The sequence below is a fragment of the Thamnophis sirtalis genome, unplaced genomic scaffold (genome assembly GCF_051295495.1).
Source record: "Thamnophis sirtalis isolate CommonGarterSnake01/CBP01778 unplaced genomic scaffold, rThaSir2_p1.2 scaffold_11, whole genome shotgun sequence".
NCBI lineage: Eukaryota > Metazoa > Chordata > Lepidosauria > Squamata > Natricidae > Thamnophis > Thamnophis sirtalis.
This window is the reverse complement of record NW_028261391.1, coordinates 31,700,707-31,714,643: the sequence shown is the minus strand read 5'-3', so window position 1 is coordinate 31,714,643 and position 13,937 is coordinate 31,700,707. Positions and strand designations below refer to the sequence as shown.

General features: G+C 36.4%; 1 protein-coding gene across 1 annotated transcript in view; it reads left to right on the top strand.

Annotated features, from left to right (window-relative positions):
• Positions 1 to 1,371: 1,371 nt before the first annotated feature.
• Positions 1,372 to 13,937, top strand: part of NYAP2 (neuronal tyrosine-phosphorylated phosphoinositide-3-kinase adaptor 2) — a 145,016-nt gene continuing 132,450 nt past the window's right edge. Inside the window, exons 1-2 of the mRNA XM_014054690.2 lie at positions 1,372 to 2,652; positions 10,558 to 10,780. Of these exons, the coding sequence (XP_013910165.2) occupies positions 10,575 to 10,780 (206 nt within the window). The 5' untranslated portion in view covers positions 1,372 to 2,652; positions 10,558 to 10,574. The remainder of the gene's footprint in view (positions 2,653 to 10,557; positions 10,781 to 13,937) is intronic.

The window sequence follows — 13,937 nt, the reverse complement described above, 5'->3', positions numbered from 1 at the left end:
CTCCTAGAGTAGGGAATAACTAGCACATATGTGCGAGGGGAACCTTTATCTTTATGACTAGCACAGTTGGTCCTGCCACACACCACACATGTGAACATGCACACATATTTAGAATCTTTTTATGAATCAATGAATGCTAAGATCATATATTTGTAATAAAAAGGAGTTGTTGCTTAATGTAGAATACATGTTTTGCAATAATCTGGTCCCTCAGCTAACAAAGACTCTTGAGAGAAAACATAGAAGCCAAAACCAGTCACTATCAATGAGTTCAATGATGAAAATTCAAAGACATTATATTTTGAAGCAATTTCATAAAGCAGCATGACATCCCACCACACACACACACACACAGAGAGAGAGAGAGTTTTAGTTGTATCATATATATTACAGAGTTTGTTTAATTTGTTGGGTGAAATGATTCTTAGATAGGCGTAGCACATGAACCAAAGGCATTTTCCAGCTAAGAAATGTCTACAAACATTTCTTACCTGTTTATTTGTTTGATTTATATGGTCAAATATGTCACTGTAGTGACTTTTGGTGGTTAACATTAGATTTTTTTTAAAATACAAAAAGAAACATCAAAGTTGTTGAGCTAAGCCCCATATAAACAGAAGCCAGTGCTCAACAAAACAGACTGTGCTCCTTCTGCAGCATGAAGCTCCTCATTGACATGAATCCTATCTTCCCCAAAGACTTCTCTTTTCCAACCTGATGCTCCCCACAACATGTATGGGAATCACAACTTCCAGAACTACCAGTCACCATGATGACTGAGAATTCTGAAAGCTACATTTAGGTATTCATCTAGAAGATGCCAAAAGTTGGGTAAAAGCTAGTAAGACAACATAGATTTTAATTGATTAGTGGATTCATGTTCATTATGAAATAACTAAATAAATAACTAAAATAAATTGTTGATTAAGGGTACTTGAACATTTTGCCTGCCTATCTATCTCTCTGTCTGTCTGCCTGCCTGCCTGCGTGTGTGTGTGTGTGTGTGTGTGTGTGTGTGTGCATGCACGCGTATCTTCTGATACTGATCTAAAACTATTTCCGCTTTTAATAGTTGAAGTAAAGTGGTGTTATAAAATACTGTGGTACGTCATGTAGATCACAGCTCCATTTGTTTCATATCCACCTACAGGAAGTCTTGCACTAGACTCAAATGCCTTACAAATCATATGATTACATGGTTACTCATTCCAAGTAGGGGAGATATGTTTTCATGCATTGGGAGCAGGTGGTGGGAAGTTGTTTTGATGAGGTTAAAAAGCTCCTCCTACCATTCCCCAAGCAGCAGCCTAATCTGCGTCAGCAGTAATTGTGAGCTTTGCATGGCTTTTACAACGAGGGTGAGTGCAAACGATACATCAATATGTGAATCTCAAGCCGAGACTTAAATGTTCCCTCTAAGTGGCTGCGCTTTCCAGGACTAAAGGTTAACTTGTCCATTCTCCGTGGAGAGATGTTTTGGGAGGAGTGGGGGATAAGAATGGAACAGTCTTGTTTCATATTTTGCCCTACCTAAAGAGGGTGGATTTGTACAGATTCTACACACCCACACCCACACCCACACCGGATTATTTTGCTGGTCAGACTTCTGTGTAGCCAAGAGAAAAGAGAGAGAATCTGTCGTCTGTATAGGAGGTTTTAATGAGCAGCTGCGCCCCTGGGGACTGCAAGCTGGAGTCGAAGGCTGCTGCTTTCCGGTCTCTTGCCATTTCTTCACTTGTTCCCCTGGCTCAATTTTTTTCCCAACGGGCCTGAGGAAAGCAAAAAAAAGGAACTGTCCAAGGTGCTAGAATGCTGGCTGCTTGGCTACTGAATGCAAACGGATTGCAGGAAAAGTGAAGCTTCAGATCACTGCTCAAAGCCGAAGGTAGGCTTGCTCTTTGTTTGAGAATCCCTGATTAATCAACAACAGCATCAACAGAAAGGGAGAGAGCGGGAGAGAGAGACACACACAGCGAGAAGGCGGAGGGGGGGACAGAGTGGAAGAGTGCAAGAAAGACTGTTTTACAACCTTCCGTGTTTAGATGGCAACAAGGACTGCTTTTACAACTGCACGAAGCCATTTGGATACAATGCTTTCTATCCATTCTTTTTCGTTCTCTTGGTCTCCACAGCATCCACTCCAATGAGGCACCTTAACCCCCTCTCTATCATCACATATGCTGGTGCTGTAATCTTCTGTGTGGTGAAGTGGGCAAAAAACCCTCCCATTTCATTTCTTTTGGACTTCAAAGCAGGGTACCACTGGTGCCCCCTGATACCTTAACTGTCCTTTCTTTCAAGGTGGATTTAAGATGCCAGACTCTCTCTCTTCCCAATACTGTATTTTTAAAAGTCAAACTTTAAAAGCCTTTTTTAAATCCTGTATGGAGAAGACCTGCATTTTGAATTGAACATACGGACTTCTGGAGATGCAGAATGCTACAATTTGGATATCTTTGCCAAGGAGATCTCAAGCACTTTAACTGAAGAAAAACTGAGCCAGTCTGCAAAATCTGTTGTTGTTGTTGTTTTTTAAATGGTGCTGAAATATCCCTTCAGACTGCACTGAGCTAAATCATAAGAAAGGGCTTTTACAGATAAAAGTCACCTTTAATTATTGCACTTAGCAGTCCCCCAAGGACTTTAATCTTGGTATGTATATAAATATATATATATGTATGCATGTATGCCTGCACATACATTATTCATCCATCCATCTATCCATCCATCCATTTATTTAAAACAACCTCGAAGCATGCTAATGAAATGAAATGCTGTAAAAGATGTATATCAGCAAAAATGATTTATTTACAGTCTAGAAGTATCTAATGAAAAACTTTCTGTGTTTTAAAAATATTAATTAAACACCAGACAAACTAAAATGTAATGTATTGGGATTTTTTCCCTTCTTTTTCTGTGCATTAGACTGTCTTATAAGAAAATTTGGTGGGTGGAGTGTTCGTTTGTAAAAGCCATGCTAAATTATTAAAATGTTTTTTCCTATTTTCATGAAACACACTGCAAATATCTTTCATAGCTATATTAATTATTTCTTATATAAAGCATACGCTTAGTATTTCACATTTAAATTTCTTTCTCTTAGACAAAATATCTTCACTTTACCTTGTTCTCTTCTCTATATGCCCCTCTAAGAACATGATTACATATACTTAAACAAATATATTATATCTTTCTTTAAACCTAACCATGCAGACCTAGTTATCTATAAGCTTAATTTATCAATTGTGGCTGCTTCTGGTTGTCGAGACTCTAGTTATATGTTATTTCTTGTTAGGAAATTGTGTCTGGGATTAAGACACATATGAAAAGGCATCATGGAATAAATGTCTTACCATTGACACGTAAACCACCATAATAACAGTATCAGTGATCCACACTCTTCAAGCCTTGTGGTCTATGGCCTGCAGGAAAGAGAATCTATTGTGCAAATTGTACCCATCCTTAATATATGCAGTTTGTAAAGTTCTTTATTGCCAATACTTTCACACAAGTGGCTTCTTTTAGCTGTAAAGGGAGCTTTTCTTCATTTACTCTGAAATCCTGTTGGGAAAAATACACATATATGTAAATGCACATATGCTAACACAACCACATAAACATGCCCATATATATACCAGTGCATATGCTCTTACATGTATAGATACACCAATATAATAAATTATTGCAACTGTGCATAGAAAGTTTCTAGGTAGGATGAACTTACCAAGACTTTGCAGAAAAGTTTAGACTTTGCTCTATCTTTGTCATTATCAGTAATTTTAGCACCTAGATAATATTTCTCAGCATGCCTACCATGTGGAAACAGAAGTAATTTCCTTTAAAAAAATTAAATCCACTTAAAAATTAACAAGGAAGGATCCAGACACAATATGAGAGTTTCATTGACAATGTGCCTATCCATAAAATTATATGTCTTCTAAAAGCCATTGCATAAAAGGCAGCAACCTGAAAGAGAGGAGAATCTAGAGTGTGATACACTTATAGTGGTGCTGCAGTCAGCAGTTTGGTATAAACAGAATGTGGTCTGTCTGTATAGCACTTAAATGTCTTGTAAGCATTTAAATCATTCAAACAGAACCCAAATGCTACAACTGGAATGGAATGCATCTGCTATTTGATGATGTCATTGTTCCATTAGAATTTACATGTGCTGAAAAATGAACATATCAAAGAGAAGATAAAAGGGAATCTGCATGCTGACTTGTGTAAGCTTGAAAACCTATTCCTTTTTACATTCTTCCATTTATCTGGGAGGGGAAATGCAATTGTAATTCAAGACAGGGATGTCAGTGATAGGAAATTAATTTCTTACTTCCGGAATAGGTTATCTTTTAACAACCTGTCCTATCCTTTTGTCCACATGTAGTTTTCTTTCCAGTACAGCACAGTTCAAACCAGATATACAAATTGCATCATGGTAACCACTTGAAACTCTACACAAGGAACTTCATGTGGCTAACCATACGGGTCAAAAGGCTTCTTAAGCTGACTAGGGAATTTTCCATGCAAATCTGAAGAAACTCCAAATGAGGATTTTCTTAAGTGTGCTGAAAATGGCTAGGAGTCATGCAGAGAACCATTTTGACAAATGAGCATCATTCTGCAAAATTTGCATGAGAGACAATTGGATGTAGAGATTATAATGCTGAATTAATATTGGGGAAGGTTCAGGTTCAGTTCCCAACTGAGCCATGAAACTTATTAGATGACTCTGACTTGTACATCAGATGTAACCTGAACTACCTTTCAGAGGTATAATAAAAGAAAATAGAAGATGTACAGTATATTTTTTTCCTGTAGTATCTTGAAGATGCCTCTTCCTCCACAATGCTGTTAGTAGAGAGGACAAGCATAAGTTTACTTCCTTTTGTTTACAAAGAATTTCCTTCAACAGTGAAATTCTTGGGGAAAGACTACACAAAGAAGAAGTTGAGATGGGTCACACACTAGCTCTCTAATTTGTTTTTATGTGCTATCTATCTATCTATCTATCTATCTATCTATCTATCTATCTATCTATCTATCTATCTTTTCAGATAATTTCACTCTACCCCTTGGCACTTCTCCATTCTATAAATCATCAAAATTTTATGATTTAGCCTTAGTGTCTCCAACTCATCACTCTGTAAATTGAGATTGTAATTCACAGAATTACCAAGGAATACATTCTTGGAATTTAATTAGCAATTCATCCAGAAACTACTAAATTGTGGAAAGCTGACTTAACCAGAGCAGCTAAATGAGATCAGGTATAATACACATATTTTACATATATATATTTATAGCCTTAAATGAACTGGAACATTATTGTTTAATTAGTCTGACATAAGTCATGGGTTTCCCCTTTGTGCTTTTACTGAGTGATTTAAGCATCTGAGTTCTTCAGGATTTTTTTATTATATTAAGTCATCACTTTTCAGGAAATCAGAGATATTTGATTGAAAAACCCAATCCATTATTTATTTTCATTTACTGAAATTGCCCATGCATTGTTATCATCCCATTGCAATTAGTCATGGGAGTATTCACAGGCTCCCTAAAAAATGTATCATGCAGTGACCTTGCTGTGTAAGCTGAATAAACTAACAGGAAAAATAAAAAGTAAAAAGACAGTTTCTGAGAACTTCATTTCTTCTCCATAGAACATCTTTTGTCCAAATGATTCTAAGGCATTTCTTTCTATCACAGCATTTCCATCATGACCGTAAGCAAGAGATGAAGGGAAAGTAGTAAAAAATTTAAACCATGCTGTGTTTTAAAGAAAACGGTGACCTCCATACATAAACTTCTGACTTGTAGCAAGTTAGATGGCTGGATGTTTTCTCTATCATCAAATGACAAGCTTGCATAAGCTGCATGGCATTCACTTTTAAACTGTTGATATTCAGTGTTGAATTGATAACTGATTCACCATTCATCTGTCCAATGGCATGAAGAAGTAATGAATGCAATTTGTTTTGTAGGAAAAGTGGGTTATCCAGAAACTAGAATGGACAGGGCAATCCTAAATTCTGCCATAATGAAGAGAAAAAGTATCTTGCAATTCCAAAATGCAGACATTTTCTTTAAAAAACCCATAATTGAACATATTTGACAGACATGAAATGCAGTTCAGGAGATAAGAAATTTTGTCAGGAAAAGTGAGAAATGCCCTGATTGTAGGTAAAGATTGGCTGGAACCTTAAAAGACATAGTTTCAGAGAAATTATGATTTCTCTGTATATTTTGTATTGTATAAATATTGTATATATTACTTCCATACAATAGGTTTAAAACAGTGTAAAAGACCAAGTACAATAATAATAGATATGTTGAAAAACACGTAACCTTCTTTAAATATTAATAGTCAAATGTTATTAACACAATCAGCTCAGTGACAAATCTGCTATGTACAGGCAATGAAATCTTGAAATCAAATTACTAAAGACTAAATACAGTAATATTTCCTAGAATATAAAGGATTATAACATAGCAAAGTGATTACAAGATTAGCTTGAGGGTCCTCATTCACTTCAAATACTGGTTGATGAAGGTATACAAAGATCAGATTAGTGCTTTTAATATAAAGGTGTTCATAATACTGGTTTACTTTAAAGAATGTAAGAATGATTGTGACAATATGAAAACTCTGGAAAACTGAGTCTGCTTTAATATTATGTATTATTTAGTGCTACACTATGTTAACTTCATTGGCATTGACGAAAATATGGCCTTCCTTAACATGCATTGCAAGTTACATTTGGATTTAGACTGCTTAGTATAACATTTGTACGGTACAAACTACAGCAGTTTGGTGTAGTGATTAAGGCATCAGGCTAGAAACCAGGAGACCATGAATTTTAGTCTCATATTAGGCATAGAACCAGCTGGTGACTTTGAGATAATCCACTTTCAGTCAGTCCTAAGAAGGAGGCAATGGAAACCACTTCTGAAAATCCTTGCCAAGAAAACTGCAGGGACCTGTGCAGGCAATGTCTGAGAATCATGTGTGATTGAATGGAACAACAACAACAACAACAACAACAACAACAACATTATTGTAAATTGCTGCTGTCTTTTTAGGATTCAAGCCCATCCTCCAATATTCTATACGTCTAGTCTTTTCCCCTTCTTCATTTCATCTTTTTTCCCTCATCATCAAACAAAAATTAATAGAGGAGGCAAGGAAATTTAAAGTATAATGTTTTTATCCAAAATATCTTTTTATTTTCATTTTCATAATATATAATCACATGTATACTATTACATAGCCAATATCATGTTGTGTTAATTAATAATTACATCAGTTCATCTTGCCATCAACTCCCGGAAAAAAATAAAAATAACAATAAAAACCAATTATTGGCTCTTCCGCTCTCCATACACCATATTTATGCCTTATCCAACACTTTCTTCTGCCTCTCTCCTCCCTCTCCCTACCTCCTTTCTTCCCTCCATCATCCTTTTCTACTCTACTTCCCCTTCCTTTCTCCTTCTCCTCTCTCCCCTTTCCACTCCTCTTTATTCTCCTCATCTTCCCATCCTTACCCTCTCTCCTATCCCTCTCTCCTATCTTTCTTCTCTCCTCTGCTTCCCACTCTTCCTCTCATTCACTTGGTGTATTTCAGCTTCTGAGCAAACTCCATTCTGTGTTGATGGTATTTATACTTTCATTTCAATATACATAACATATCTTTGTTTTAAAAAAGTAAGAGAAGACAGTATACATGTACAATCATATTATTTTAAAACCTAACACCCCTCCTCAAGCCTAATATACTTCCCTCCCTCCCACTCTCCCCCCAACCCCCCAACCTTCCCTCCCCTGACTTCCCAGAACCAATGTTATAAAACATTATAAATATAATGTTTTAAGTAAAAGTATAAATTACAGTTTGTTTCAATAATTCAAAAGAGATGCTTTGAAGCAGTAGCATGTATAAAGCACATTTTCCCAAGTTGTGAAAGCAGCAATTCTTTTTCCAGCCTAATTTAGCTCTCTTCATATATGTAGCTGTTCAGGCACCTCACTTTCACGAAGTTAGGGAAAGTGGCTAGTATGCAATAGAAATATTAGGCTTAATGGCAAAAACATGCTTTGGAATGTATGGGAAAAGATCCTTCTGCATGAGGTTTCAGATATACCTCAAGTACTCCACAGCAAATTTTTCTTTGAAACTGAAGTAATGCATATCCATATGAATGAATTATGGATCTGCAATTTTACGTATATAAATCCAGAACAATTAAAGCAAAGAGTCACATCATTAATGCAGAAATTAAAAACAAACAAGGTTGCTGATGTACATGCTTTCTTAGGACTAGGTTAAATGACCCTTCCTAATTTATAGTTTATTTTGTTGCCATTGGTTTAAATTCAGCATGCTTGAATTTAATTTGTTTCAGAGTTTTCTTACTTTATGGCTAGTATACCCGAACATTTCTTTGGCATTTCGTTTGGTAGCGTTTTTCAGGTTATTTTAATGTTGGAATTGGCGGACAGAGCAAATGCTGCTATTGTTTTCTGCTACTTAGGTTGTCTTATCTTTAAGGCTTTTTTTGCGGTCCAAACCTTTCAATCTTAATGCCAATGAAAAAAGTGTAGTTATGTCTTCCCATGGGATTTAATTGAATTCTGACAAATCTAGCAGGTCACAGATTGGTGGTGAGATGATTTAGAATGAAATTCAGCATATTCATGCATCTTATGGTTTGTCTCATAAGAACTACACCATATCCCACCTGTGAGAATTTCACTGAAATTATCTTCTTCAACAGAGCAGTTCAAAAATAAATTTTTCTTCACCAAATGATTGGGAACAGTTAGGGCAAAAAAACTGTGGGTTTTTTTTCTTTTTCTTTTGAACGGATGGAACTATTGTAAGATTTGCCATTTACTCATGCAGTGTAATCTTTGATTCAGTCCTGTCTTTGCCATTGCAAATTCTGAAATGTTTTTGAATACAATTTGTTGATTTTCAGCAGCATAGGATATGGTGAAAAGGCAAACAATCCTTCTAACTTCATGTTTGCTTCACTACTAAGCATATAGGCCTCAATATCATTGTTATCAAAACTATAAATGAACTTACACTGAGGTGTTCCCCAAGCATTTAAAATGAAATATGATTATAATGGCTGAATGTAATTAGAAGCTGTAAAACTTTTTATATGAGGGTATTATCTATACATTCCCTTGAATGTATCAATACAACCCTTAAGGGTTGCTTTTAAAACTTGTTTTCTAAGTAAAGATGAAATAAATAAACACCAAACCAATCTGGCAGCACTTTAGAAATGCTTCTACTATTGCCAGAGATTTCATGGATCACAATCAACTTTAATCAGAAGCATGGAATTTATCTTAAGCCAAGGAACATATGGATTTGGTGGGAATACTTCCTTGGGTGGCAGCCAAGTTTCATATATTAATGCATATAGCACTTAGGTGAGATGGACAGTGTAGAAATATGATAAATACATAAATAAAAGAATAAACAAAACCATGAAATTTATCTCTCTGTATGTGTGTTTATATGAAAGAGGTCACAACATTAGAAAATGCTTGTTGTAAATTTAGACCTTATAAAAGTTCTAAATTAAATCAGTTGTGTTTGATGACAAAAAAGAAAAGGAATAGTCAATGAACAAATGTCTGAAATTTCCAGTATTTTGCATCAAGCAAAGTAGGAGAGAATAGAGAGGAAGGGGAAAAAAACCAATTCGGTATATAGCAATAAAACTTTTATTTGATGCAATTCATTTAAAACAGAGCTCACAGAGCTAACAGCAACCCAAATTGGAGCACACTCAAAAATAAGCTAGAAAGTTTGAAATTCTATTAGATCAGTAATACAAAGAAACATGGAATGGATAATCCTCATTATTTAAAATACAAAATCCAATACACCTATCCTCCGCGAGCTGCACTGGTTACCGATCAGTCTCCGGATACGCTTCAAAGTGCTAGTCGTAACTTATAAAGCCCTTCATGGTATTGGACCTGGGTACTTGAGAGACCGCCTGCTGCCAATTACCTCCCAAAGACCCATTAGATCACACAGGTTCGCCCTCCTCCGGGTTCCGTCTACCAGCCAATGCCACCTGGTTACTACCCGGGGGAGGGCCTTCTCTGTGGCAGCTCCGGCCCTCTGGAATAAATTCCCCGCAGAGATTCGGACCCTCACCCCTCTCCAGGCCTTCCGAAAAGCCATCAAAACCTGGCTTTGCCAGCAGGCCTGGGGTTGATGAGTTCCCCTCCCCTCTCGACCTGTGTGGTTGTGTGATTCTTGGCTTTTTAAACTACTTGTATTGTGCTCTATGTTTCCCTTTTTCCCCCTTGAGTTGTTCGCCACCCTGAGTCCCTCCCAGAGAAGGGCGGCATACAAATAAAATAAATCTAAATCTAATAATTACTCAAACTGTTTTCAGCCTTAAATAAAATTACAGTTGAAAAACCTGACATATTTTGAATTGTTCACTGATTTGACAAAGGACAGAAAACCAGTGAAAAAAATGTATGTGTGCATGAACATTTTTCCTTTTGCCAACCCACAGGAAGTATTTCCCACAAGATGATGAATTCTAATCAGGAGGAGGTCACTCTGGGCACTTTTCTCCAGTACATTGAAGATATGGGCCTGAAGGCCTATGATGGCTTAGTTATACAGAATGCATCTGACATTGCCCGGGAGAACGATCGCATGAGAAATGAAACCAACCTGGCTTACTTGAAAGAAAAGAATGAAAAGCGCCGGAAACAAGAAGAAGCAATAAAACGGTAAGGATTGGTCTTTTGCATAAAATTAGAAACTATGGCTTTGTTAAAGATCTGTAGCATACAAATTGCACATGGTCTGGAAGAACGGTTGTAGATTTAATGATTAAATGTGAAGCTGTAAATAATTGGTTTACTTATTTCAGTGGATTTTTAGAATAGAAATCAGGAAGTAAGTTTATGAGATGGGTAGCCTAAAGAGCAGCTTTCTGTGGCCAAAGATTAAATTAGATAGATCATGAAATTGGTAGCCCAATAAATCATCTTTGTTATGTAGTGCTGCTGTGGGCAAATGGATTAGGTCACTGATAGAAGAGTGTCTATCTATTCAACTTAAACCACACTTCTTTTTAATGCAGCTGATGATTGCTATATGGTGTGTTACTATGATGTTTCTGGATAGAGGCACTAGAACTTGGATCTGTTAGCTATTTTGTCCCTGCTTTTTCTCTTCCTTAAGTCAGAGAAAAACAATATAGTACTGTTGTAATTTGGTGATTTGCTATTTCATTTTGACAATAGCCAAGGTGGCGCAGTGGTTAGAGTGCAGTACTGCAGGCCACTTCAGCTGACTTCTAACTGCAGTTCGGCGGTTCAAATCTCACCGGCTCAGGGTTGACTCAGCCTTCCATGCTTCCTAGGTGTGTAAGATGAGGACCCAGACTGTGGGGGCAATAATGCTGACTTTGTAAACCGCTTAGAGAGGGCTGAAAGCCCTATGAAGCGGTATATAAGTCAAACTTCTATTTCTATTGCTAAATGTGAGGGAATGTGAGGGCAAGTAAAAAGCAGAACTGGGGGCTCTAGGTAGCTAGCTGGTCATGGGTTCCCTATCTTTGTCATTGAATGGCATGAAAGAAGGAAATGCTTAGCTTTTCTGCAAGAGAATCTGAACAACTATCTTCTCATCCTGTCAGTTGTAATTATTATAATTGTATATGGTTCAGCTCCAATTTAGAGCCTTGAAAGTGTATAAAGAAATGCTGGCTAGGTATATCTGATTCAAAGCTACCAGCAGAAAGTCACAGTTGTCTATCAGCAATAGACTGGGGAGATCTTGGCTTTCAAACACCATGTTCATTGTGGATTTCAAGGCATAGAAAACATAGCAGTTGTTCAAGTGCATGAGGCCAAATTTCATAAAGCACCTCTATCTTTTCACCATTCCCCCAGCTGAAGCTGCAAGGCTGTTTAGGAGATAAGCAAAACTTTGCCTCATTACTGTATTGCCTGTCTTGGCCTGTCTTGGAAGCATTAACCATCATTAAATCCACCATGCAAATAAAGCCATATATGCATCATTTTCATATGCAGAAAAACAGCTGCATAAGGTTATATGTCAACATTATGTTCCTTTCCTTTCCTTTCCTTCTTTCCTTTCCTTTCCTCTCCTTGTGCTGCTTTAGAATATGAAACCTATGTACCCAATGGCATCTGACACTTTTCATCAGTCTAAGAGCATGTGCAGTAATGAATGCGTACAATGTTCTGAAGTCTATAAACGATTGTGTTACATGAATTGCATCAGGTGTACCTTTATTAGAAGCAAAGAATTCTATTTGGCTGTTTTCCTGACAGATTTATTCTCCAGCCTAAATTTCATTTGGATATATTAAATGCTGAACTTTGCAACATCTTCAGCTATAGTTATGACTATGCACTCTAAGGTATAAGGTTTATTATTTCCTCTTTTTTGTGTTGTTAATTTTCTGGATGGGGGGGGGGAATTCTCTTATCAAATAGGTATATGTCAGAGGTGGGTAGCTCCCGGTTCGGCCTGGATTGGTGAACTGGTAGTAGCAGCGGCAAGAAGCTCTGCTCACCCGCTTGGGAGGGCAGAGCCATACATCCAAACTGGTAGTAAAAAAAATGGCAACCCACCACTGGTAGGTGTGTCATATTTCTGATTAGCATATTAGGGCATATAGAAAAGGCAATTACAACAATTACATCCATTTTAAATTTTAGATGAAATAAAGTTAAAAGAAATGAATGAAATATAGCTTATTCTGCATATGTTTCAGAATGTCCCATTCTTTCTCCTGATCAATATAGCCTTTATGCTCAGAATACTGTGTGTGTACATTATCATGTTATTGAATAAGTTGAATGCTAACTTATTAATTTGCTTGTAAAAACATAGAAATCAAAAAAAATATTTTCTTTCCAAAAGATAAGACAATTTCCAAAGTAGACAAAGTAGAGGAATCACTTCAAAGATAAGCTGAGCAGCTTTTCCTAGACCGAAGTTAGGTTTTACCATATTGTCTGGATTCAACATAGATTCCAGTGATTAAAAACTGAGGTGGTCAGTTCCAAAGATCTGGTGTTTTTTTTCTTCCTGTATTCAAGTATAATATTATCAAATGTGTAATAGATATAATAGTGTCTCCAACCATGTCCATTGTATGGAATCTTAAGCTATGTTCACTGTGTGGGATCTAAAAAATTTTTTTACATGCAAGTTTACCAGAGCCTTTGTGCTCTTGACATATTTACAAAATAGCCTTCAATGCCAAAAACAATGTTCATGTTTATATTTTAGAAGCTATGAATAAGAGCAACCATAACTTTTATAAATATTTAAACCCAAAATAATCTTCTTGAAGAGATTTTCTTGTTTCTGTAATTTACAAATACACACACAGATACACACACCATCCATGGGGTAGAAGGGAATTATGTTTAGAATGAAAGATAAAACCTAATACAAATTAATAAAAAGTAAGAAAAGGAAAAAAATATAAGAGAAAATTAAAAGTGCAAAAAACCAGGGGGGCAGAATAACAGAAAAATAGAAAAGAATGAAGAATACAAATAAATAGCTTCTGATCTTTTTTTATAACAGTTTGAAGTACAATGATATACTTAGTTTTTACTCTGTAGATATAACTCTCTCATTTCTATAATCTATGTAGTCTAATCATCAAAAACATAGATATTGAGTTAATCCCCCCACCCCCTGCCCCCGTTTCATGCAAAAAGTCTATAAGGGGTTTCCGGTCAACAATAAACAGACATTGTCTTTTCTCTGATCAAAGAAGTCAATTTAGCAATGTCAGCAAGTTCCAAGATCTTAGAGAGGATGTCTTTTTGAGTGCTTGATGGATTAGAAACAAAACAGTGAAACAGGCTATCTCCAGACACTGCTGTCTGGTGC